Source organism: Taeniopygia guttata, chromosome 4A, assembly GCF_048771995.1.
Source record: "Taeniopygia guttata chromosome 4A, bTaeGut7.mat, whole genome shotgun sequence".
Lineage (NCBI taxonomy): Eukaryota > Metazoa > Chordata > Aves > Passeriformes > Estrildidae > Taeniopygia > Taeniopygia guttata.
The window spans coordinates 5,168,868-5,194,378 of NC_133029.1; the positions used below are offsets into that span (position 1 = coordinate 5,168,868).

Consider the following 25,511-nt stretch of genomic DNA (forward strand, 5'->3'; position numbering starts at 1 on the left):
CACAACATGGAGCCTGCACCGGGCCACCGAGTGGTTTTATTGGTATCAATGTCACAGAGCTGTGCACAACATGTCACGGGCAGGTGACAGCCGGGGCCATCGCACCCAGCCTGTCCCCGTCCCTGTGCTGGCACCCATGGGAACAGGGAGCACTGTGGGGCTTTCCAGCGGGGCGGTCCCGGGAGGAGCTGCAGCAGCTCTCACCAGCACTGCCAGGGCTTGGAGTGGGTGAGGAGGGGGCACCTATGGGGACTGTGGGGGCTGAGGGGGCTGTGCCAGGTGTGGCACAGTGGGGACACTACAGGTGGCTGTGTCCCAAACTGGGGCGTGGGTGGCTGGCAGCTTAGCTCTCCTCTTTCTCAGCTTCCTCCTTCTCATCTTCATCATCCTTCTCTCCCTTGAGCTTCTGGCGAGCAAATTCCTCAATGACAATGTCCTCCTCGCTGGAAGGGAGAGCAGAGCACAGTGAGCCCACAGGAGGAGGGGAAATCCCTGCTGAGCCCAAACCCTGCTCCTGATGGTGACAGCACAGTTGTCACCCCGGCCCTGTCACCCCACTCAGAACACTCAGGTCACAGTGAGGCACAGCCTGGTCCCAGCACACAAACCCAGACCCCACCCCTGAGCCTGCATGACCCAAGGAGCTTGGCCTGCAGCTTATGGTGGTTCTTCACACAATATTTTGCATTTCCAAGGGAAAACAAGGAAAGGAAAACAAAGAGCTGAGTTACCTCCTGGAGAAAGGCGAGCAGTGAGTGACAGCAAGGGAGAGCACAAAGTGAAAAGCAGGGGAGAAAACAGAAAAGAAGAGTCAGCAAAAGAGTTTCCAAAAGTTTGGGAATGTCAAATGATTTGGCAAAACCCACATGGAGCCGTGGTGGATACAGACCAAGAGATTTCCTCTTTGGAAGTTTAAATGTTCTCACTCAGCTGGGAAAGGGATGGTGTGAAGGGGATAAGTGTGAAAGCCTGGAGCTGCAGCCTGGTTTTCCTGGCCCCAAATCCCAATGCTCACATCCCGTTGTGGGGTGTAACCAGACACAAAACCTTTGGCAGGGCCATGGTGCCAGGATGGATTTGGCACTGCAGCTTCCCAGGGGGAAGAAGTCCCAGCTGTGGCTTCAGCTGGAATAAGCTGATCTGGGAGGAGAAGAGGCCTCTGGTGCTGGGGAATGTGCAGGAGCACAGAGACGTGGCTTCCAGCAGCCTGGGAACTCTGTGTGGGGACCAAAACCATGGAGACATCTTGTCCAGTGATGGCACTTGTGTCTGGAAGACACTGCCAGCTGCTTCTGAGGGACAGGGCAAGGCCTGGGCTTGCAGCTGCTGTGGCTGCAGCAAGGGGACTTGTCAAATAAACTCTGGGAGTTTGCAGAACACATCCCAATCCCAGGATTTGGTCTCTCCTGCTGCCTCTGAGAGTGGCTGCTGTGACACCAGGCTTTGAGACCTGGGTGGTTTGATCCAAGGATGTGAGCTCAAGCTGGGATGTCACACCCAGCTGTGATGGATCTGTGTGGTTTGTCTGTTAGAGGGAACATCTCTTTACCTTGGCTTAGCTGTATTCCAGTGATAAGCACAGGGAGAAAGGGATGGGGAGAGAAAAGATGTGCAGGTTAATAGAGAAAAGACATTTCAACTGACAGCTCTCCTCAGTGCTTGGGTGTTTGCCTGGAAAGAGGGACAGTGGGAAGGGTGCTATGGGGATGACATCTCCCACCCTGCTCCAGGACACAGGATGGGTGCAGCACAGCTGGACAGATGTGCCCATCCCATGGGAAAACTGCTCCCACCCTGCTCCAGGACAGCTGTGCCCATCCCATAGAGGGCAGAGCAGGGCCCTCAGCACTGGGGCAGCTGCACCAGAGTTGTTTTCACAAGCTGCCCCCTGAACCAGAAGCGCCTCTTTCCCGCTGATTTTCGGCAGCATCCCACACACAACTCACAGTCATCAGGCTTCGGGTGCATGAGGATGACGGGCATCTCCACCCCAACATCACTGGAAGGAAAAGCAGCTCTGTCAAGGATCCTGGCCAGCACAGCCCCACACTCAGCCCCACAGGCAGCTCCCCTTACCTGGCAGTGAGATCCCCCAGGATGCTGTGGCAGCAGGAGAGAAGGGACAGAAATGAGCCAAGGCAGAGCAGGGGAGGTGTTAGGCTGTGCTTTATACTGAGGTGGAAGATGGTTGATAATAGGGGTGGTGGGGTGGGGGTCAGAGAGCAGCCCAGTGACCCCAGGGGAGCAGGGCAGGGATGAGGAGACCCATGGTGTGACTGCCCTCTCATTTCCTGGGGTACAAAACCTCCCAGCACAGCCTGAGCTGATGACCCCTGATTCCCCTGCCCACAGAGCCTCACCCTCCTCGGGACACCACCAGGTTGACCTTCACTTTGTAGGACACCAGGATGCCCAGCACCTCCTTGTCCATGCCGGGTCTCAGGCTAGGAAAAAAGCAGAGGGGCACAGTGAGAGGGCAGTGCTGCCTGCAGACCCCATCCACCCCACCCATGGCAGTGCCAGGGTTTATCTGCATCCTACAACATGTGGGGTGCACTGGGGTTTAGGAGGAGAGGAAAACAGGAGAAGAGAGGTGAGGGCACTTGGATGAAGCCACAGAGAAGCTTCTGGAGGCCCATTCCAAGACAAGGCCCAGCCTGCAGAGGGATTCAGGACCTTTGAACAACATTGGAACTGGGAAGCTACATCTCTCCTATGGGATGGAGAGACAATGTCACAAAATCCCTACATTTTCCAGGTGGATGGGGTGGGCTCAGGGGCCCTTGGGGGGAGCCCAGAGCAGGGGGAAGTGGGGGAAGGCGTGGTGGGGAGCAGGGGGAGCCCACCCAGCCCTCACATGGTGGTGGAGGCCAGGTTGGTGTCCTCGTGCTTGAGTTTGCCATCGAGAGCGAGGCCTCGCTTCTGGCGGTTCGACGAGAGCATGGGGGTCACTGAGTACGTTTTGGAGAAGGTGGAATTGGCAGCCACAGTCTCACTGGAAGGGTGGGAGAAAAGAGCTCAGAGCCAGCCCCAGCCTGGGGGTGCTCAGCATCACTGCGGGCACCTGTGCAGGGCCAGCGCTGTCCTCCCCCTGCAGCTGCTGGGCCATTTCCTCCTTTCGTTCCCTCCTCTCTTTCCCCTCTACAACCACTTCTTTTTTCTCCCCACCACCTTTCTACCTCCCTCCTCATTCTCAGTGGGGCAAAGGCTGTGTCTGGCCTCAAAAATGCAAAGTGAGGAGATGAAGAAGCCTGGGAGCAGCTGTGCACCTTCCCCAGGGACCTCCCCAGCCACCACCAGCTTGTGCTGGTGGGACGTGTCTTCTCTGTCCTCTGCTTCTGCTCTTCTAGCCCAGACACTGCTTGGTGTAAAACTGTCACATCCTCTCTTCCCATCTCTCTCCCATCCTCTTCCTCATTTCTCCTCCTCCCTCTCAGAAATGCCACATCACCTCCAGCCCCTTGTCCCTTACTTTATCTCCTCGCAGCACACAGTCTTCGTGTACTTATCCAGGGAATACAGGACCACGTCTGTGATCTGATCCACTGGGGACAGACAAGGGGGAGCCATGTTGGAGACGTGGCAGGGGCTCACAGTCCCCTTCTCTGGCAGTGATGGGTGCTGGGACATGTCCCTTCTGCCCCTCTCTCACCTGCGATCTTTATTTTTTTCACAACCTTGTTGGTGGTGTTGTTGATGTTGACGGTCACATTGATGGGGTCTCCGTGGTAGTAGATCTGCAAGGGGAAGAGGCTCAGTGATGTGACCAGAAATCCTGGTGCCCGTCTCTGGTGGGGACAGTGTCCTTACTGACCTCCCTGTCCAGGGAAGCTTCGAGGTGCAGAGGCTTGTCTGACATCATGAACTGCCGGGTGGTCTCGGCTCTCGGGGCTGGCCCCGACTGCAGCGGGGCGAACTGCACCTTGCGGATGATGAGGCGCACCGAGTTCCTGTGGGGACACAGGTGGCACCCCCAGTGTCCCCCACAGCGTCAGCAAGGTCTTCAAGGGGTCACAGGGACTCTTTGGGGACTTTACAGTGTCTCCAGCCAAAGGGTGAAGGTTTCACCCGGCCCTTAGGATGTGGCACAGGGACCACTGCCCCAGTTTTGGGCAGAGTTCCCCATCTAATAATGTCACTCAGGCTGACAGAAGGCCCTCAGCCTGACCCCTAAGCTGGTCACCCTGAAAAGATCCTGTGGTTTAGTTTTAGGGCCAAAAGGGGGGAAAGGGATCCCCTGAAAGTACCTCTTGTGAATTTTCTCCTCCAGATTTTCTGCACAAAATCCTTTCACCTCAAAGTCCACGCCGCAGGCCTGGGGGAACATAGGTGGTCACTGGGCAGAGGGGGTCAGAGCTGCCTGAGCTTTAGGTTCCTTGTCTTCCTTCCAGAAGAATTCTGGATTCCCAGAAATCCTGCCTCTGATTCCAGCCATCCTCCCTTCCCACCCATCACCCCATGGGCCGTGAGAATCAATTCTCATTTTTAGCACCCCACAACTCAACCCCTTCCCAGGGAGGATGGTCCAGAGGACACAGGCTGGGGACAGCAGCTCACCTTTCCCACATCATCCGGCCCGGGCTGCAGGGTGATGGAGCAGGGCAGGTTGGTGGCAATCTGGGCAGAGCAAGGAAAAAGAGAAAAAAGGGAATAAAGGGCATGTTCAGAGCTGAGCCCTGGTGACACCGTGGTGACACCGTGGAGCCGGGAGAGACCGGGCAGCCTGTACCTCGAAGGTGAAGGGGTAAGCGTTCTCCCCGAGCTTCTTCATCAGCTTCTCCTGCAGAGGAGTGAGGGTTTTGGGAGCCTGGTCGGGCACGGGTGGGTACAGCTGGGTGGTCACCACGTAGATGTCCTTCCTGAAGGTCAGGCCAATCACGTCGAGGTCATCGCGGCCGTAGCGGAAGGCGCAGGTCAGCGTCACGTACACTGAGGCGGGCAGGAGAGGGGTGAGGGGAGGCACAGGGGTGAATAAAGAGGCAAGAAAAAGTGTTTCCAAAACTCTTCAGCAGAAATGAGACTTCCTCAGACACTAAATGCAAACAGCATCCCTCATGTTCTCTGCTGCTGTGACACCAATGGACGACGAGCTGTAGGTGACACGGAGCAGCTTTAACCTGAGCACAGCCCCAGGGTGCTGCTGGGCTTGGAGCTGGTTCCATCCCCTCCCCTCATGCTGTATTTCTGTATCAATACCTTTCCTGTCCTTTAGGTACTCCGGGTCGATCAGGCAGACACCATCTGCAAACAAGCAAAAGGAGAAAGACTGGTGAGCTCAGCTGCCTGGGAAGATCTTTATTAAAACACAGCTTTTTAAACCCAAATAATCCACTTTGCAGCTGGAAGGTGACTGAGAGGAGCTGCTGCCGAGTGGGATGGTGATGCCTCCTCCAGCAGTGTGGCTGGGTTGTTTTGCAAAGGGACTTTGTCCCCTTCTCCACTCTTTTTCCTAAGGACATTTGCAGGGAAAATGGCATTTGCTCCTCCAGAGCTGCTCCTCCTGCTCTACCAGCAACCCACAACACTGGGACTGGTCTCCCCAGCCTCTCCTGCCTGTACTTCCCCCTCAGTGCTGGGCACAGCCCCACTCACCGACAGATTCCACTGAATCCACGTTATCCACATAGTCTCTCTTCCCCAGGTAGAGGGAAAGCTGGAAGCAGCACATGGGGAAAGGGAGGAAGGAAGCAAGTTAATGTTTGCCATGGAATTGGCCCAAATGTCGAAGCCCTGAGTTGTGTCATGGGTTTTGTCACCAGGCTGGACCAGAATCACCTTGAAGGGGTCATATCAGGGTATTTTTAAATTTCTGTTTTGAAAAGCCAGTCCTGCAGTGGCATCATGGCAGGTCCAGGAATCAATGAGATTTCAAAGGGAAGGCAGACCCAGCCTGGATCCTGTGGGCAGATCCAGCCCGGAGAGATCCCAGCACAGCCCAAACCTTGGGCCAGACACACGAGGGGACAGGGCACGTCAGGGGACAGGGCACAGAGACTCACCTTGCTGTTGGGGCTGGTCTTCTTGAAAACCCTGTGGAGAAAACAGAGACAGATGTTTGGGAATGCCTTGGACAAGTCTGGATGGGGCACAGGGAGATGATGGGCAGCCCTACAAATGTGGTGCATCACCAAGAGCCACGCCAGGGTGTCCAGTCCCTGGGGAATTCCATGTCCTGCAAATTCAGGGCCAAACCCATCCTGTGTGGCTAATCCAGGTGTACTCCTGAGCTCAGGGTGACCATGGAGGAGTGGGTGGATTCTGTGTCTTAAGGGCAAGTGAGAAAGACCAACACAGAGTTCCATGGCAGCTCACATTCCAGGCCCTGGGAGCAGCAGCTGGGTCGAGCTGGGGTCTCACTTTCCCCCTCTTCTCCTGCCCTGCAGTGCCCTGCTCCATCCAAATTCCAGATAAATAAATCAATAAAGATACTTACTTTGATCCATCTGCCATTTTAACTCAGTGCAGGAACGTCCACGTGGAAATCTGTGGGGAGAAACAGGGGAAGCACTGGATGAGGTGCTGAGGAAGAGACAACCCCAGCCAACATCCTGCACATCCCAAAAAACTGCAGAGCCCTCAGGATACAGCGCTGCCACCTTTGCAGAGCTTGGGAGCCCCAGGTTTGGCTTTGGGGCAGCACACAGGAGCTGAGCCAGCTCCTTGTTCCCGGCCAAAAAGATGATGAAGTGGGAGAGTGTTGCTCCACTAAAGAGGAAGCACAGGGGTGATTTCCAATGGATCCAATTCAAGACTGGGAAAGGCAAGAAAATGAACAAAAGGCCTTATAGAATCTCAGTTTTAATAGTTTTTCCTGGAAATTGGCTGTCATAGGAATGGGTGTGTTTTGTCCTGTCACTCATAGGAAGGTGAGGAAAAGCCAGGGAGAAAGATCAAGGCTAGCTGAGCTACCCATGGGAAGAGGGGTCTCGGGGCACAGGATCCCTCCGTTCCCAACCCTTTGTGCTGGGAATGGGGCTGGATCTGCCCAGCCCTGCCCGAGCTCTGCTGGCTCCAGCCTGTGTGCAGAAGGAGCCTGTAAAGATCCCACTGATCACCAGCTGATTCTCCAGGATATTAAATGGGATCAGCTCAGCCTCTTAGGGATAGACAGCTCTGACATGGGCACAGCTTAAGCCCAGGCAGGATTTTAAGCCCCAGGGGCACGTGGACGGAGTTGCCTCTGAACACAACATCAGGGAAGCTGGTGAAATAGAAGAAATGGCCACGGGAGTGAGGGGATGATTCTCTTCACCACAGGAAGACAAGAGATTAGTCCCAAGCTCAGGATCTTTGAAGTCCTTGGGTGCTGTGGGATGTGAAGTTTGGGAATTCTCGCAGGGTGAGAAGATGCAAAGGGAGTGGAAGCAGAGTTTGGCTCCCTCCAGACCCCAGGAATTGGGGATGAGGCAATGAAAGGTGGAGGGGAGAAGAGCTGAACTCCTGCTCTGCATCTCCCAAGCCCCAAAGAGAGGACTCAGAGCTTCCCTGGCTTGGCTGAGCTGTCCCGCGCCACTACTGACCTGTCCGCTGTGTCCTTTGGCCACACTGGAATCCTTTCTGTCCACATTTCCCCCATTTTTCAGCTGCAAACCACCCTCCTTCCAGCCCCAACCCAGCACCAGTGTCCTTGTCCTCTTTTCCAAACCCTCAGAGCCCCGAAGCCGTGGCAGCAGAGCAGGCAGGACTCACCTGGCAGGCGGATGGACAGACAGACGTCGTCGTTGTCCTCTCCCAGCAGCTCCCAGTGCCACCCAGTCACTACGGGCTGCTCCCAGTGCTGCAGCTTCTTATATCCCCCGTGGCTGTCCCTCCCCTGGCTTCTGATCTCTCGCCCACCCAGCCTTGGCCAGGCTCTGGGGTGTGTCGGTGAGCAGCGGGGAGAGGGGCTTGCGGGAAGAATCCTATTAATTGATTAACCGGGGAGACGCTTCATGAGTAAGAGTGGGCTATAAATACATCCCTTGCTGGAGCCTGGGAAAGCAGCTTAGAGGGATTGGCAAAGAGGGCTTAGGAGCAAGGTGATGGTAATTGAGGTGGAAGCTCTGCTCCTGGTGGGAAGGAGCGTGGACTCCCACAGGGGCTCTCTGCAGCTGCCCCCATGGCAAGGGGAGATGGGATGGGTCTGGGCATGGGGTTGGATGGAGATGGCAGAGCAGGGAGCAGCCTGGAGTTCTTCCTCCCCTTCCTGGCTGGGTAAGAGAAGGATGGAGGCACAAGCAGCTTCCTGCATGGCCGAGGTGCCCATGTGGTTGCTCACCCAGAGGTGACCTGCCATGGCCCAGGGCACAGAGGACTCCCTCCCCATGGGGACACTGCGGTGCAAGGTGATGGGTGAAGGTAGGATTCACCCTCCCTGAACCCAGAGGGAAGGACCAGCCACCCCTGGTGGGTGTGACACAGAGCTGCCACTGTCCCCAGCACAGCCTGCCCAGCCCAGCATCATTTCGTAACTCCAGGCTGGCCTCGCCTGACCCAATTAGCACATCGTTAACTCCAGGTTTGCTGTGGCCAAGAGAAGACTGTGGAAAGTCCAAAGTGGCTCTACCTTATGGCTGCCAGGCAAGCAGAATTCCCACTGCAACCCTGCCCCAGCCACAGCCGTTGTGGGGGATGCCCTCCCATGGGAATGGCTGCGAGACTGGCTCTAGGATGAGGCACAAGGATAGCTCCAGCAAGGCCCCACTCATTCTCCTCACCTCCAGCACCACTCAAGCCCTTCCTTTGGGGCTGCACTTGGTTCTGGCTGGACCCTGAGCGCTGGGATCAGGATATCCCTGTAGGAGCTGTGCCTCCTCCCAGGCCCCTGCCGCAGCTCAACAAAAATTACCACCTGGGTACCAACTCCTCCCAAACACAGCTCACCTGTTCCCCATGGCCACTGGGAGCTGCCATGCCGTGCCCAGCCATGCCCAGCAGCCCCACTGCCAGGCTTTAGCTGCCAGCACACGTACCCTGGGGTCGGGACTTGTGATCTCTTTAATTGCACACAGGAGAGCTGCTTAGGGTCCAGATTAACGGGTGCTATTTCTGCCACAGTCAGGGGGACACGTGAACTGTGACCTTCACACTGGCAGGTGAAAGAGGAGGAGGAAGAGGAGGAAAAGGAGGAGGAGGAGGCAGCCTCACTTGGACATGCTCAGCCTGGCCAGGGCCCCCAGCACCGTGCCTGGGGCTCCTAATCCTGAGCTTTGTTTGTGGCTCTTCCTTACACCCTTAATGAAAACCCTGTGACTGGGGCCACTCCCTGGCTCTGCAGGGTCTGGGCAGCGCAGTGAGGTGAGAGCAGGGCTCACCTTGGCTCCCTTCAGCTCAGCCTGATCCCAATTGGGTGGATTCAGCCTTGCCCAAGCTGGGGGAGCAGATAATTCCCCTCCCCAAAAGAGTGGGGAAATGAACAGAGCCCACATCCCTTCCCACGCTCACCCTGGGCTCCAAACCAAGCACTGGGGAAGGAAGAAGAATTCAAAATAATGGGGAAATGAAAGAGGCTTCTTCCTTTTTCCTGTGTGATGAGGTTCCTCTCGCCTCCTCATCCCACCATCCCTCCAGGTACATGCACTGTGTGAAGCACTGCTCAAACAGCCACTCCGGAGGGGCAGGACACCAGTGGGTGTGGAGTGTGGTTGCTTCATCCCTCTGTCCCAATGGACAGTGCCCTGCAGCATCCTGCCTTCCCAGGGAAGGGCCATGGGGCTTCCTGCATCCACAGGCTCTGGAGGGAACCTCGGTGCAGGCAGAGCCCCCAGCAGTCTGGCCCTGGTGAGCCCACCTTGCCTTCCCAACCTCACCTGTGCCCAGGTGCTCTGGCTCGGTCCCAGCTCCTCCTCTGGCACTGCACACCACAGCCACCTTACATAAACACACAGGCACTGCTGATTTCCCAAAGCCCTTCAGAGCTCCAGGGCTTTCTCCCCTGATCCGGATTAAGCGGCGTGGATGGCATTAATCAGGAGATAGGCACCTCCACGCCTGCCAGGAATTACTGCCGTGCTGTTAAGTAACGGGATGGAGCAGCACTGGTGGGACTGGGCTCCAGCAGGATGGGTGTCTCCAGCCCCACACAAACCTGCCACCTCTGTGTGTCCCCACAGCACCCACTGCTGTGTGACCAGAACAGCAGCCCAAAATAAACTGGGTGGCCCAACTTCTCACTGACCCGGCCACAGGTTCCTCTCGAGGCTGGGAAGCCAGGAGGAAGCCTCACAGGGGGTTTTAGCAGATCTGTGCTGGAGGGCTGGGGCAGGAGGTGGGGGGAAGAGTCCCTTAGCATTGGCCCAGGGCTGCAGGGATGTGCAATGGTGCCAAGGGTGGGGAACAGCCAGGAGCGTGGCTTGGCACTGCTCTCCATCCTCATCCTTATCCTCATCCTCCTCCAGCAGGAATCTGCTTCTCCATCTATCTCCTGAGCAGTCTGGAGCTGCCAGGCATTTGGACAGCAGACGGTGACTGCTGCTCATCTGTAATTAATTGCTGTTAATCACCCTGGCAGCTCGAGCCATCACACGCGTGTGGGCCCCTCGCTCCTGGCCACGAGGAGTAAAACCTCTGGGGCTGCACTCGGGACCTGCGGTGCTGCCCAAACCCCGTCCTGCTGGGAAAACCTCCTGACCCCTTCCCGGGAGCCCCTGACCCCAAACTCCCTCACCCCTGCAGGCAGGCAGGGCACACACAGGTACAGTGACACGGGTGCCACTGTGGGTGCCCGGTGCCCGCAGCTGCTCCGTCTCTCTCTATCCCCAGGAGCGGGCATCTCAAACCCTACTCACCACCCCAAACACATTTCAGGGGATTTCTGCCATCCTGCACCTCCGGCAGTACCTGCTCCCAGCGCTCTGCCCATCATCCCTCATCCCCGAGGAGGATGCGCAGGGAGCGGGCGGAGGCAGAGCGCGCTGCGGGGCTGTCCCCGCTGTCCCCGCTGTCCCCGCCGTGCCTCGCCCCGGTAGTGGGGCTGGAGGAGGAGCGAGGATGCCGCTCTGGGCTGGGCAGAGCACAGGAGGAGGAAGAGCGCGGCCGGCGCGGTGCCGAGCGAGCAGCACCGAGCCCGTGCCACGGGAACCGGGGGCACCGCGGTGGGCGCTGCGTGACCCCCGAGTGCCACCCCGGTGGGCAGCGTGGCGGGCAGGGAGCCGGTGTGACCCACCGGGGGAAGCCCGGCAGCATCACGGCTCTGCTCCCGCTCGGCTGAACCCCAAAACTCCGCGGGAGTCTGTGAGGGATGGTGAGTATGTCGGCTGAGGTCGGACCCCTGGGTGCCACCAGCATGGCCACAGCAGGATGGTGGCCCGGGGCCGCTTGTCCTGTGATGTCCCCGACAGGAGAGATGCGCTCGCTGATCTGCCCCCGTGTTCCCTGCAGGCTGGAGCATCCGCGATGAGCATCCTCCGGACCCCCAGCCTCCCCCAGCTGCCTCCCTGCTGCTCCAGCCACGCTGCCCGGCCGCAGGGTACCCTGTCCCCATGAGCATCACCTCGGTGCCTCCCTGTCACCCTTCGGGACCTGCAGCCAGCACCACGCTGGGGTACGGGGGGCCCGCTGTCCCCTCGCTACTCCCTCCTACAGCCGCCGTGACCGCCAGCAGCCCCCGCTGAGCTGGATGTGGCGCTGGGACGGGGACACGGCTCGGCAGGATGGCAGCAGCAGGGTGGTACCACCGCGACATCAGCCAGGTGGTGGCCGAGGAGCTGCTGGCCAGGGCTGGGCGGGACGGCTCGTTCCTGGTGCGGGACAGCGAGTCGGTGAAGGGGGCATATGCCCTGTGCCTCCTGTGAGTCCCTGTCCCTCCTCTGCGTGTGCCTTCTGTGTCTTTGTCCCTTGCCTGCCTCCCTCTGTGCCTCTCCCTGCTCCAGGCGCTGCCAACACCTCACGGCAGAGCCTTCTGCAGGGATGAGGGTGGGGTGGCAGCTCCCTGGCACCGGGGTTTGAGTGACCCCCGGGTCAGGGCAGTGGAGCTGTGTCCGTGGGAGCAGGATGAAGGTTGGGCCCACAGCCCTGCCCAGCACCATGGCTGCTGAATGGATAAACCAAATCCAGGGCACGCTGAGCTCTTTTGGGCTGCCTGCTGGCCTGTGAGCATCTCCCATGCTGGGGATTTGGGGCTACAGCCCCCAAGATGGGACCTCTTGCCATCCCCACGCCTGGAACCAGATGTGCAGCCCCTGAGAGCATTGCTGCCTTGCACCCTTCCTGCTCTGCACCCTTCCTGCTTGCTTGTCACACATGTGTGTGGGGAGGCTTGGCAGGATGCACCCCCTTTCCTTCACTGGCCTGGCTCTTTGTGTGGGACAAATTCCAAATTTCGGCACTGGGGGTGCGGGGCATGAGCCAGAGTCCAGGCTGGTGGCACAGGATGGTGGCACAGGCAGGGATGTGCACCGGCCCCACAGGCAGCATGGCAAAGGCTCATCACGGCTGCCCCGTGCTCTTGGGAAGCAGAAACTGCACATCCCCCGACAGAGGATGAGGGTGATGATTTATTTCTAGAAATACTCGCTCAGCTCCTCTCCCTGCAGAGGGGATGGGGTGTTTGTCTCAGGGCTGCAGGGCAGCAGAATGGGGCCCTCACCTGCTCTCTCCAGGTTCCAGAGGCACGTCTACACCTACCGCATCCTCCCCGATGACGAGGGGCTGCTCTCCGTGCAGGTGGGTGCAGGGGGTGCCCCCCGGCCCGGGCGGTGCCCCGGAGCTGGGTGTGGGCAGGATGCAGCTGTGCAGGGCCCGGGCTGCTCGTCCCCCTCGCCACAGCAGCCTGTGGTTTGCTTTCTGCACGAGATGCAGGATGCGGGCGCTTTGCAGCTCCTCCAGCTCGGGAGGAGGAGCTGCCTCGGCACAGCATCCCCAGCACTGTCCCAGCCCCTTCAGGGGTCTGTCCTGCCCTCACTTCCATGTCCCCTCAGAGTTTCTCCTGGTAGCCAGCTCCCCGCAGCTGCCCTTTCTGCCCCCTAAAAAGGGAAAATCCCCATCTGCTGAAGGAGGCTGATGTCTCCATGCTCCTCCATGCTCCCCACCCCATGGGTCCAGTGTCCAGCTGGCCCTTCCAACTCACCACGGGCACATTTTGAGGGACAGACCCACTGCACACAGCAGAGGAGGGGATGTGATGGTGCTTCCCCCGCTCTGCCTCTCCAGACCATCCAGGGCATCCAAGCCAAGTGTTTCCACACCCTGCCCGACCTGATCGGTGCCTACCAGCACCCCAACAACGGGCTGGTGACCCCACTGCTGCACCCCGTGCACCGCCCGGGGCCGGACGAGGACTCGGGTGAGCCGGGGAGGGCCCGGGGGCTGTGCCAGGCTGGCAGCAGGGAGGGTCCCTCTGAGCTGGTGCCTCTGCCCACAGATGGGGAGGATGCCCGGGGCTGGGGGCACACGGTGCCGTGTCCCGGCGCTCCCCCCTCCAGCCGGACCCACATCCCGCAGCAGCTGCACCAGAGGCTGCAGGAGCAGCTCCACAGCAGGTAACGCACCCCTGCCCGCCCCGGGTGATGGGGTGGTCATGCACAGGGGAGATTTCATGCCCACCCCTCTCCCAGCCCGGCCAGTGACTTCATGGGCTTCGTGGCCGAGTACCTGACCCACCACATGCACGACCTGGAGGCTCTGTGCCACCTCAGCACCGCCCTCACCACTGCCTGCCGGGCACTGCACAGGTCAGGGGCCTGGGGATGGTGGGGCTGGAGCAGGGACACCACCCGGGGTGGCTGTCCTTGTCCCCATCCCCTTTCGGTGGCTGAGTGTGGCGTCAAGGCACTGGAAACATCCACACCACCCCTCGCCCATTCTCTCCTCCCTGCAGTGAGATCGACTTCACGCTGGCGGGTTTGGAGACCCTGGCCAGGGTGTTCGACCCCCCTGTGTCCCCTCGCAGCCCGGCCAGGGAGCAGGTGAGTGCCCCCACAGCCCCCAGAGACCTCCCAGACCCACAACGAGGGATCCACCACTCCAGTACCACCGTGCTGCTCCAAAATGGTCCATCCTCCCCTTCAGGGTTTCCTGAGCAGCGACCCAGACCTGGAGCTGCTCCTCAACAAGATCTCCACTGTCAATCACCTCCTCTCTTCGCTGGAGAAGAAGGTGCCTGAACCCAGTCGTGGCGCAGGGGGAGGCACAGCTGCCCCTCCCCTAAATTAACACCTCTGCCACCCCAAGCTCTGGTGACAGCACAGCCCAGGGCTCCCAGCTGGCCCAGTGCCCCCAGCACACTGCCCATGTCTCTGGCAGGTGCTGAAGTCGCTGCAGGAGACAGTGACAAGGCACAACCTGGCACTGCCCAGCGTGGCCGTGGCACCCCTGCCAGCTTCCAGGCCCCTGGCCGTGCAGAACTTCGAGGTGAGGCTGGGGACACGGCAGGACCCCGGTGTCACTGCTGGGCAGGGTGGGGACAGCCCCAGAGCCACATCCCTGCGTGCAGGTGAAGATGGGCAAGTCCCAGCGTGCGGCCCTGACGGTGGACGTGGAGTCGGGCACAGTGACCGTCAGCAAGCGGGGCAGCAGCTCCCCGGAGGAGCTGATCCCACAGGACAAAAGTAAGAGGCTGCTGTGCTCCTGCTGGCTGCCAGTGGGACCCTTTGGGGCTGTAGGGTTCCCTGCCACAGGCCACATGCCCTGTCACACCCCAGTCCCCCATGGTGGGTCACCATGCCCCCCTGACCCCCATCATTCAGTCCTGCAGCTGATCAAGTACCAGAGTGTGCAGAGCAAGGTGAGGCTGGTGTGTGCCCGTGAGAACCAGAAGAGCCTGAGCAGGGACTTCGTCTTCCCCAACGCGCGGGTGAGCGACACGGTGGGGAAATATGGGGCCCTTGGGAATATGGGAAGCAGCAAATCGGTGGTCTTAAGCCTGAGATCACCTCTGCAAGCTGGCTCCTACACCTGGGGGTGATGTCCACCTGGTCCTGGGGTGCTGTGCCCCCCAACTCTCTAAGGCACCCTGACCATCCTGCAGAAGAGAGAGGCTTTTTGCCAGCTGCTGCAGCTGATGAAGATCCAGCACTCCAACCTGGACGAGCCTGAGATCATCTCGGTCTATGTCGGGACGTGGAACATGGGTAAGGGGCCAGGAGAAGGTGGCCCTGTCCTGGGAGGTTGCTGTGGCTCTTTGTGAGCCTGGCTGGGTTTTGGGAGGTGTCTCAGGAAACCTCAGGTCCGAGCTGGTTGTCAGTTTGAGGAGGAGGCTGGGGGTGACACAAATCATGGGCTTTGTTTGTCCTGTGGTGATCCGCTCACTTGGAGGCTGTTAGGGAGACAGAGGAATGGGGATATCGGGAGGGTTTTGGGCTGTAAATCCCAGCACCAGTCTGGGATGCACACGCCTGATGCACGGGGCTGGCACTTTGCTTCCCGCCCCGGCAGCTCCTGGAGACGGGCAGGGCTGTGCTGGAGAGGAGCTCGGGACCCTGGCACGTCCCCCCTGTGTGACCCGTGTCCCTGCCCGCAGGCAGCACGCCCCCACCCCGCTCCCTGGCCTCCTGGCTGACCTCCAGGGGCTTGGGGCGCACGCAGGACGAGACCACAGCCTGCATCCCCCACGACATCTACGTCATTGGCACCCAGGAGAACTCCCTGGGCGACCGCGAGTGGGTCGAGTTCCTCTGCGCCTCCCTCAAGAGCCTCATGGCCATCGACTACCGCGTGGTAACAGCGGGCACAGCCAGCCCTGGGGGGCTGGGCACCACCAGCCATCACCCCACAGCTCCTCCCCACCCCAAATCAGCCCAGGGAACCTCCTGTGCCCCACAGAGTCCATGAGTGTGTCCCCAGGAGTCAGGGACACGCTGACCCACCTGTGTGTCCAGCCCCATCCTCCTGGCCGTGGGGCAGGATGGGGCCAGGCAGGCTGAACCCTCTGTCCCCTCACAGGTGGCCCTGCAGTGCCTGTGGAGCATCAAGATCGTGGTGCTGGTGAAGCCGGAGCACCAGCGGCGCATCAGCCACGTCCACACCTCCAGCGTCAAAACCGGGATCGCCAACACGCTGGGTAGGGAGGGGATGGGGCTGGGAGGTGACCCCGAGCGAGGGGACAGCCTGAGGACCAGCTCAGGACCTCTGGGCTCCCCCAGAGCTCAGTGGTGGCACATCCCCGCAGGGAACAAGGGAGCTGTGGGCGTCTCCTTCCTTTTCAACGGGACCTCCTTTGGCTTCATCAACTGCCACCTGGCCTCTGGCAGCGAGAAGACCCACAGGTGCTGCAGGGATGGGGAGGGTGGGGCTGCCACGGGGCAGGTGGGTGTTTTGGGGGGCTGGAGGAGCCCTGAGGGGCTGTGGGGCTGCCTCTGTCACCAGCTGGCAGGAACAGAATTAGAGCGAGGTGTCCCCAGGGTGGCCCACATGGTGCTGCTGTCCCCCTGCAGGCGTAACCAGAACTACAGTGACATCCTGCACTCCCTGGCCCTGGGGGACAAACGTCTGGGGGGCTTCGACCTCACCCTGCGCTTCACCCACCTCTTCTGGCTCGGGGACCTCAACTACCGCCTGGACATGGACATGCAGGTGGGACCTGCAGGTGCCAGGCTGGGGACAGAGTGGGGACAAGAGCCTGGGGGGTCACTGTCCCTTCCCTGGCACAGGACATCCTCAGCCACATTGTCAAGAAGGAGTTTCAGGCCCTCCTGGCTGTTGACCAGCTCAACCTGGAGCGGGAGAAGAACAAGGTGTTCCTGCGGTTCAGTGAGTGTGGGGACGGTCCCCACAGCCCTCCCGGTGTCACCCCCAGCTCTCAAGGTCCCCTCTGCCGGCCCAGCCCTGCAGAAGGTTCTGAGAGCCTGGGAGACCTTAGTGTGCCCCGGGCCAGGGGTGCCAGCCTCCCATGGGGACAGGCAAGGACCATGGCCCCCGTGCCACCTGCGTGTCCTGATTCCAGGTGAGGGTGACATCTCCTTCCCTCCCACGTACCGGTACGAGCGGGGCACCAGGGACACCTACGTGTGGCAGAAGTCCAAGCCCACGGGGGTGAGTTCCAGAGGCCTCCCTCCAAGCAGGACATCTCTGGGGACAGGGACAGCAGGGTGCTGAGGGGGCTGCGTGGTGATGCTCAGTCCCCACAGTTCCATCAGCCTGTTCCCTACCAAAACAGGGTCTTAGCAGGAGGGAACTCACTTTTTGGGGGTGCTGGGATGCTCTTCTGGGCAGGGGGACCCAGACCTGAGAGGGTCACTGGACCAGCTGCTTTCCCTATTTCTTTGTAGGTGCGGATCAATGTCCCCTCGTGGTGTGACCGCATCTTGTGGAAGTCACACCCAGAGACCCACGTGGTGTGTAACTCCTACGGTGAGTGAGACCCCAGGGACACAGCAGCCAGGGGTGGCCAGTGCTGCCCAGGACCCCAGGGCTCTGGGACCCTCCCCAAGCTGCCCCTCCTGCCACCCAGGCTGCACTGATGACATCGTGACCAGTGACCACTCGCCTGTCTTTGCCACCTTTGAGGTGGGAGTGACGTCGCAGTTTGTGCCCAAGGAGGGTAAGGGCTGGGGTCTGTCACCCCTCGGGCTGGGTTTGGGGTGAGCCCTGGCACCCCCTGACCTGCCAGGACCTGCCTGCAGCTCCCGGCTCCAGCCCCGAGGCGCTGGCCTGCATCGAGTGGGAGAGCGTTGAGGTGATCCTGAAAACCACGAGCCGCAGCAAGTGCTACATCGAGTTCCACTCCTACTGCCTGGAGGGTGAGGGGGTGCCTGGGGTGCTGGGGGTGGCTGTGGGGGTGACCTATCCCGGCTGGAGCTGTGTGCCCCTCTGTCCCCCCCAGAGGTGCAGCGGAGTGGAGAGAACACCTTCCAGAACTGTGACATTCCGGGGTTCCTCAAGCTGGGCTGGTCCTCCAAGCATCTGCCTGTGGTGCGCAGCCCCGGAGCATCCTCATCCCTGTCCCTGCCTCTGGCTCTGTACCCTGAGCCCCAAGGGGAGCTGTAGTTGTCACCAGCTCCCAGGACAGAGCCTCCCTGTGCCCCCCACCCCGTGGCAGCCCCCCAAGCACCCCCTCTCTGTGCACAGCTGAACCCCATCCTGCCCGACCTGGAGTACCTGGGGGACCAGCACCTGCTCCTCAGCTTCAAGGGCGTGGAGAGCTGCGAGTCCTACGGTACGTGGGGATGGTGAAATTTGGGACACCATGGTGGCAGGGAGGTGCCACCCCAGGTTACAGCCTGCTGGGTGTGAGGTTGGTGGCTGGATCTCGGCAGGAGGGACCCTGCTCCGAGTGCTGCTGCTCACGGGGGACACCCGTGTCCCCCGAGCCCCGGGGCTGACGCTGTGCCTTCAGGGGAATGCTGCCTCGCCCTGAGGTCAGCGATCGGCAGCACGGCCCGGCAGTTCGAGACCTTCCTGTTCCACCGTGGCGAGGAGACGGGCTCGGTGCGCGGCTGGATGCGGGTCCGGGTGCCCCGGGGCCGGCGCGGCACCCGCGAGAAGCTCTACGGTAACGGCGGCCGCACGCAGCCCCCGCCCGGTGCCCCGGCCTCGGGGACATCCCGGGACACCTTCTCCTCTGGTCCCCGGCCGTGGGGTGAGGCCAGAGCTCGCTGCCTTTGCAGAGTGGATCAGCTTTGAGGAGGAGGAGGAGAAGGATGCTGAGCCGGCGGCAGAGCCCCCGATGTGCCCCGAGGCTCCCCCGCAGCGCCTCAGGTACCCCAGGCGGGCTCGGCCGTGCCGGACCCCCGGAGTGGGGGGATGCTCAGCCCTTTCTTTCCCCGTCTGCGCTTCGCAGGAGCCGCCCCCGCAGCCTCCCGGAGCCGACCACCGACTACACCAACCCCGCCTACTTCATCTTCGAGGGAGTGCCCACCGCGCGGCTCCCGGCTGCCGGAGAAGCCCCCCAGAAGCCGGCAGAGGGTCCGGCCGGGGGCCAGCAGTGCCGGAGCCCCGCTGGACCGCGGCTCCCGTTACCCTCAGAGGAGGAGCCGTGGTGTGGCCGGCCCCGCTGTGGGCCACTGAGCCCATCCCGTGGGCACCCACCCAGCGCCCCCAGAGCGGGCCACCACCAGAGACCCAAGTCGGCCGTCCTGACGAGGGACATGCTGGGACTGGGTGACTGCTCGCTGGATGTGGCCACTCAGCTGGACCAGGCGTCAGCGCAGTGCAGGGGGGACATCCAGGAGCTCCCGCTGCTCCAGAGCCACCCGGTCCCGGAGCCGCCACCGCGGCCCTGCCGGGAGCCACCGAGGCCGCCGGGGAAGCGGAGGGCGCTCGGTGCTTCGGAGCTGGAGGCTCAACCTCCTCCTCCCGCCGACCTGCAGCCTGCCAGGATGTAGCCACGGCTGTGCCCGGCCCTGTGCACCCCCGTGCCCTCGGCAGCTGCTCCCTCCTGCCCAGACGATGCTCCCGGAGGCTCTTCCCTCCGGCACGGCTCCCGAGGCCGCTGCGCTGCTTCCCTTTGCTCTCACTATCCAGAATAAAGTGTCGGGGACCGGGTGCGCGTTTGCACACCTGGTTCTGCGAAAGGGCAAGGAGAAAAAGCACCGAGGCAAGAAAACACCGAGGCGTTGTCTCCCACGTCTCCCCGCTCCATGGGAACCCCGCGCACCCCAACCCTCGAGGCTGCCCTTGCCCGTCGCAAAGTGATGGGTGCCACAGCCTTTGACCCCCCTGCTCTTTTTTTGACCCTCAGAAACCGTGTCCCGGGCGTGTCCCGGCAGTGCCACACGCGAGGTGGCCCCGGATTTGGGAGCACGATGCCCGGGCTGGCCTCACGGTGGCAGTGGCCACCTTTGTCCTCGGGCTCGCCCCGCAGGGCTGGGGGCCGGAGGAACAGCGCTGCGGGACCCCCGAGCCAGCGGGGCAGGAGGGATGTCCTGGGCGGGCGAGGGACCACGGGCACCAGGGATGGGGGCTGCGACCCTCACGGCTGAGGGACTGCGGTCTCCATGAGAGAGGGGCTGTGGGAGCCACGGGCAGAGGGACACAGCCCAAGGGTCAGGGACTGGACCTTGTGCTTGAGTGACCATGTCCCCATGGGTGGAGGGATGCGGTCGCCACGGCCGGGGGGACACGGTGCCCATGGATGAGGGGTTATGCCCTCGTGGTTGAGGGGCTGTGACCGCATGGAAGAGGCCACCATGCCCCATATCCGGGGACTGCAGGTGGCCCAAAGCCTGTGAGGGCAGCAGAAGGATGGGAGCGCAGTGGGGCTGAGCTCTGCGGCAGCTCCTGCCCCCGCCTCTGCCCGCCTCCAGCCCTGCCTTCCCCGGGCACTTTGCTCCCGGCCGCGGGAAGCGGGACCGGGCACGCTCGGCACGGCAGGGCACAGCCAGGGCCGCCCACAGCACCCCGGCATGGCCCCGTCCCGCGTGGGGAACAGGCTCTCCCCGTGGGGACCCCACTCCTGAGAGCCGCCCAGGTCTGCAGGTGAGCCGGGGCAGCGCCTGTTTGGTGACACCGGGAGGGACAGCCCTGCCATGGTCACCCAGTCCCAGCTGGGCTCCAGGGGTGAGGGACAGAAGCGGATCTGCAGGGCTGGGTGGGTGCAGGGTGGGGGCCAGCCAGTTCTCACCGGCCTTCCACCACCCCCAAATCCCTCTGTACCTCCTCTGTAACACGCCACCTCTTTCCTCTGTCACCGAGGGCCTTCATCCTTCCCAATAAGTCCCCCTCCTCTGCTTCATCCTCTTCTCCATCCCCCACATCTCTGACTTGTCATGGGTTGAAGCTGCCCTGGTGCTGCCTTGGCTCAGCCCGACACCGTGAGCTCCTGCACGTTCTCAGTGAGGTGGGACACAGGGACAGCCCAGCAAGGGTGGAAGGGAACCCTCACCCCCACCCTGCCCAGGGTCACCTCGGGGCAGGGGATGGGGTGGACAGCCCGACCCTACTGGGGTCCCCGGGGAGGTGTCCCGGCAGAGCGTGCCCTGGCTGCTCTTCCAGGCGAAGGGAAGGATTGGAATTAGGTCACATCCCCTTGTGCCGGGGCTTTGGCTGCACCGGGCACGTGGCGATTAGGGACAAGGGTCCTTCTGCAGGATGTTTTGCATAATTTCTCCTTGTTTTGCAATTTCTAAGGGCTTAGGTGAGGAGAAAAGCCCTGCTTTTCCCATGCTCCAGCAGCTGCCGGTCCCAGGCTCACCCATCCCTTGCAGCTGCTCCAAAATTTTCTCTCACCTCCCCTCTCTGAGCTCCTGTCTGCTGCTCCATGGTCCCCAGCACCACGATTCCCATCCTCTCCCACCAGCAGGACTTTGGCTCCAGGGCAGATTCTGCTCTGGTGTTATCCCACTCCTTTATTTTACTGGAGCCTTTCCAAGAGTTCCATGAATCTCCAGGGCTGGGAGAACCCTCAAATCCCACCAAGACTGGCACTGCCAAAGGACAGTTCTGGCTGGGAACACCTGCAGGACCAGGAGCCAGGGAAAAGCTGCCAATCCTGTGGCCAAGGGCACCATGTGCCTTCAATGTGTGTCACACACTGGCCCCTGCCCCTTCCCACTGCCCCACGGCTATTGCTGCATTTTCCAGGACCCCTGGCTGTTTCCTGGGGAAAACCAGGGGCCACTCCAAAGACACCATCCCTGGGGGATTTTCCTGCCATGGGCAAGGGGTTCTGCAGCGTTCCTTGTACATCCACAAAACGGGCAGAACAAGAGCATCACCTCTTCCTGCATCACCTTCCATCTCCCTGCTCCAAGTCCTTTTCCTGCATCACCTTCCATCTCCCTGCTCCAAGTCCTTTTCTTGCATCACCTTCCATCTCCTGCTCCACATCCCTCCTCTGCAGTGCCTTCCATCTCCTGTTCCAACAATCAGTCCCAACTCTTGGCTCACACCTCAATCTCTCCTCCAAAGCCCACAGCCAAGGATAGTTTTGCTAGGAATATCAGCAAGAAATAGGAATGGGGCTGGTGGTGATGTGTCCTCAAGCTAGACTAATGTGATTCATTAATTTCAATCACTGATTTTGATCGTGATTAAGACAAGGAAGCAAGAAACCTGTTAAGATAAAACTTGCCAAATGTCATCTTCTTCTGCATTTCTATATTTTGGTGGTTATCCTCAAAGGAATGTGCTTGGGAATGGTTAAATCCCGCTGCTGACTGTGCTCAGGCTGTATCAGCTGCCAGAAGCTGGGTGCCTGTGCTCTCCTCGGAGCAGTCCAGCAGTCCACAGCTGCTCAGGACTTTTCCTCATGCATTTCTCACACTTGATTATTAACTTTTACCTACTGTCTTCTCCATATCTTGGTTGGTGACCTGTGCCACAGACACTCAACCCGCAGCAGCTCTGCTCTGGTCGCACTCAAGGCTTTGTGCTCCCTTGCACTCAGAAACTGGAAGAGGAAACTCCTGGTCCCTCATGTCCTCAGCAGCTTGGGGACATGTGGCTGTCAGGCCAGGACCACCACTGACACCTCGCTTGCGAGCTCAGGGTTTCCTACCAGCTGTTTTCCCTCCTGGTTCTGGGAAAACAAACCAAGTTCTGTGCACTGTTAATGTTTGATCAGGACCTGCCTGTTGCTCTCTGAACTCATCCCTGCAATAAAGGCGGGAGCCGTGGCGGGCCAGGAGCCGCAGGGTGTTGGATGTGGGCCTGGAGCTCAGCCCGCAACTCAAACAGAGCCCCCGGAGCACAGCTGGAGGGGCCCTGCTGTCCCTCTGCCTGCTGACTCATTTATGAGCATCTCTGTCAACCCCAGGTATCTCTCCAGGCAGGGTGGGGCAGGGATGATCCCACAGAGACACCCTGAAGGTATTCCTGCTGGGAGAAGCCTGCTCATCCTCAGGGCAAAGGGAAACAGGAAGGGGATGATGAGGGAGTCAAGGGATGAAGGAGTCTGGGAAGATGTGTCCTTCCACCTTGTAGCACCAGCTCCAGCTAACCATGCATCCCTGAGCCCTGAGTCCTTCCCTGGCCTGGTGCCCATCACCTCCTGGATGAGCTCTGTACAAAAGGAACTCCATCAAATATGGTTTTGGCTACACCCTGATCTCCACCAGCAGCACAGCAGCTCCTGCTCCCAGGTTACTCATCCCAAGCATCCATCCTCTGTTGGAGGAGTTGTTTCACCAGAGATGGTGGAGAGTGTGGAGGGGTCAAGTCCCAGGCAGCCCTCACCGATGCTTTGCTGGACACCACGGTGGTGGCAAACCCTTCCTTTTCCCTCAAGAAGAGAGTTCTGAACTTTGACAGTTTGTCCTCATGCCGACTTCCCAGGAGTTCACAGATCCCAGCACAGCACAGGAGGGTCCTGCCTGTCTTGCAAACTCTCTTTGCCTTGAGCTGGGACTTGGCTCCAGCAGCTCCTTTCCACAGGGCTCAGCACAGCCCTTCCCTCCGGACAACACCCGGCAGCCAGCGGCTCCTCGCTGTCCAGGGACGCTCTCTCCCAAAACCTCCTTTAACAGCCCCCCCAGGATTTCTCTGGGCCACAGCATTCCCCTAGACAAGCCTTTCTTCTCCTCCCGCCTTTCTTCTCCCAAGGAGTCCTCCGGGAGCAGCGGCATGGTCGGGATGGTGCCAATTAGGCGGAGGCAGCTTCCAAGAGGCTGCGCCGGCCCCGGCCGGGGGCTGCTGGTGCTCATCAGGGTCTCTTTGTTCGGCGGCCGTGGGGCTCTGTCCCGGCTCAAAGGGGTAATTAATGTGTGATTAATGGGTGTCAGTGCAGGGGCTGCGGAGGGGAGGCTTTGCCGAGCCCGTTCCCTCCCCTTCACGAGTTGAGAAAAACCAGAGAACCATCAAAGTGGCCGGAGCTCCTGGAGGGGGAGAGAATCTGGCAGCTTTGGCTCCCTTCCACGCTTTGTGCCCGACAATGGTCGGGATCAGTGACTATGTGTTTTATGAACTGCTCCCTAGGTCTGGCGGGCACAACATGGCCACTCCAGTGAGGATATTCCCAGTTTCCCTGTGGACACCAACGCCGGCTCCCTGGCCAAGAGGGAACACCACAGCAGCACCCGAGGCTAAGTGTGTCTTCAACGAGGAGTTCAAGTTCATCCTGCTGCCCGTCTCCTACAGCATCGTCTTTGTGGTAGGGCTGCCCCTCAACTCCTGGGCCCTGTGGATGTTCATCTGCAGGATGAGGCCCTGGAACGCCACCACCACCTACATGGTCAACCTGGCCCTCTCAGACACGCTCTACGTCCTGTCCCTGCCCACCCTGGTCTATTATTACGCCGACCGCAACAATTGGCCCTTCGGGATGGGGCTGTGCAAGATCGTGCGGTTCCTCTTCTACGCCAACCTCTACAGCAGCATCCTCTTCCTCACCTGCATCAGCGTGCACCGCTACATGGGCATCTGCCACCCCATCCGCTCCCTCAAGTGGGTGAAGACCAAGCACGCCCGCATCATCTGCGTGGCCTCCTGGCTCGTGGTCATCATCTGCCTCATCCCCAACCTCATCTTCGTCACCACCAGCTCCAAGGGCAACACCACCCTCTGCCACGACACCACCAAGCCCGAGGATTTCGACCACTACGTGCACTACAGCTCCTCCGTCATGGCCCTGCTCTTCGGGGTGCCCTTCCTGGTCATCGTGCTGTGCTACTGCCTGATGGCCAAGCGGCTCTGCAAGTCCAGCTTCTCCAGCCCTGGCCTCCGCACGCCCTCCTACAAGAGGCGCTCCATCAGGATGATCATTGTGGTGCTCGCCGTCTTCGCCATCTGCTTCGTGCCCTTCCACATCACCCGTACCCTCTACTACACCTCCCGCTACTTCCAGGCCGACTGCCGGACCCTCAACATCATCAACTTCAGCTACAAGATCACGCGGCCGCTGGCCAGCATCAACAGCTGCCTGGATCCCATCCTGTACTTCATGGCTGGGGACAAGTACCGGGGCCGGCTGCGCCGCGGGGCCGCCCAGCGCCTCCGGCCCGTGCCCACGCTGGACCTGGTCCTGGTGTCACCCTTCACGGAGGGCAGCCACATCTCCCATGTCACCCCAGGGACCGGCACCGCACGCGGTGGGGGCGGGTGCTGAGGGAGTTCCGTAGCCTCAGCCCTGGGCTCCAGGAGCTGCAGCCCCTCAGGGCTCCATGTGGGCACTCCCAAGTTCCCAGGCCCGAGCTGTCCCTGCCCAGCTCTGCAGGGCTGAGGGCTGGAAGCCACAGGGTGGTCCCAGCCCTGCCCTGGGAGGCCGTGGGACGAGGGTGCTGGTGCTGGGCTGGGCAGGAGAGCCGCCAGGCACTCATGGGGATGGGGAGGACACTGAGGAGGCTCTTTTGGGGCAGCAGGCTGATGTTCCACCCCTGGCACTCCTGAGGACACGTGGGGCTGACAAGTCACCAAAGAGAAAGGACTCTGGTGCCTCCATGGGCAGGCACAGCTCTTCCAGATGACACAGTGGTGACATGAGGGGACCAGACTGAAGCTGGGGACAGAGCCCACCCTGGGCGGGTTCTCAGAGATGTCCCTGTCACACTGCTGGCCTTGGCAGAGGGGAAGTGACATGGCCTGGGGCACTTGCTGCCCATGACCCCAAATAAAGCCCCTTCCCCTCTCTACACTCAGGTCTGCTTCTCCCTGCAGCATAAGGAAGTGGGACAAGACAATCACCCTCAGAGAAAATCCACTGGGGCAGGTTTGGAGGGATGAGC

The 25,511-nt window shown here is 60.6% G+C and overlaps 3 protein-coding genes across 4 annotated transcripts; 2 read left to right on the forward strand and 1 right to left on the reverse strand.

Annotated features, from left to right (window-relative positions):
• Positions 1 to 22: 22 nt before the first annotated feature.
• ARR3 (arrestin 3) lies at positions 23 to 10,596 on the reverse strand. 2 transcript variants are annotated; one of them, XM_072929055.1, is made up of 18 exons: positions 7,690 to 10,596; positions 6,434 to 6,483; positions 6,000 to 6,030; positions 5,593 to 5,653; positions 5,197 to 5,241; positions 4,730 to 4,929; positions 4,558 to 4,617; positions 4,248 to 4,315; positions 3,815 to 3,950; positions 3,653 to 3,737; positions 3,473 to 3,545; positions 2,858 to 2,995; positions 2,361 to 2,444; positions 2,077 to 2,100; positions 1,947 to 1,999; positions 1,550 to 1,559; positions 732 to 734; positions 23 to 443 (listed from the first exon to the last, which is right to left on the reverse strand). In XM_072929055.1, exons 2-18 carry the CDS (start codon positions 6,448 to 6,450, stop codon positions 344 to 346), a joined length of 1,188 nt encoding a protein of 395 aa, XP_072785156.1. In that variant the 5' UTR covers positions 6,451 to 6,483; positions 7,690 to 10,596; the 3' UTR covers positions 23 to 343. The 2 variants fall into 2 exon arrangements, with proteins under 2 accessions (XP_072785156.1, XP_072785155.1); XM_072929054.1 differs by lacking the exons at positions 732 to 734; positions 1,550 to 1,559.
• A 372-nt stretch (positions 10,597 to 10,968) lies between these two features.
• Positions 10,969 to 19,459, forward strand: LOC100222691 (phosphatidylinositol 3,4,5-trisphosphate 5-phosphatase 2A-like). The gene is made up of 26 exons (XM_030272461.4): positions 10,969 to 11,221; positions 11,359 to 11,767; positions 12,579 to 12,642; positions 13,129 to 13,261; positions 13,340 to 13,457; positions 13,533 to 13,649; positions 13,796 to 13,883; positions 13,987 to 14,073; positions 14,221 to 14,328; positions 14,411 to 14,525; positions 14,664 to 14,770; positions 14,945 to 15,047; positions 15,437 to 15,633; positions 15,859 to 15,976; positions 16,085 to 16,181; positions 16,350 to 16,488; positions 16,566 to 16,665; positions 16,859 to 16,947; positions 17,184 to 17,265; positions 17,366 to 17,455; positions 17,538 to 17,654; positions 17,738 to 17,826; positions 17,983 to 18,070; positions 18,251 to 18,406; positions 18,522 to 18,612; positions 18,695 to 19,459. Exons 2-26 carry the CDS (start codon positions 11,631 to 11,633, stop codon positions 19,236 to 19,238), a joined length of 3,174 nt encoding a protein of 1,057 aa, XP_030128321.4. The 5' UTR covers positions 10,969 to 11,221; positions 11,359 to 11,630; the 3' UTR covers positions 19,239 to 19,459.
• A 626-nt stretch (positions 19,460 to 20,085) lies between these two features.
• On the forward strand, positions 20,086 to 25,420 carry P2RY4 (pyrimidinergic receptor P2Y4). Its single transcript, XM_041716136.2, has 2 exons — positions 20,086 to 20,331; positions 23,767 to 25,420. The coding sequence occupies exon 2, from the start codon at positions 23,783 to 23,785 to the stop codon at positions 24,893 to 24,895; it is 1,113 nt and encodes a 370-aa protein (XP_041572070.2). The 5' UTR covers positions 20,086 to 20,331; positions 23,767 to 23,782; the 3' UTR covers positions 24,896 to 25,420.
• The last annotated feature ends 91 nt before the right edge of the window (positions 25,421 to 25,511 follow it).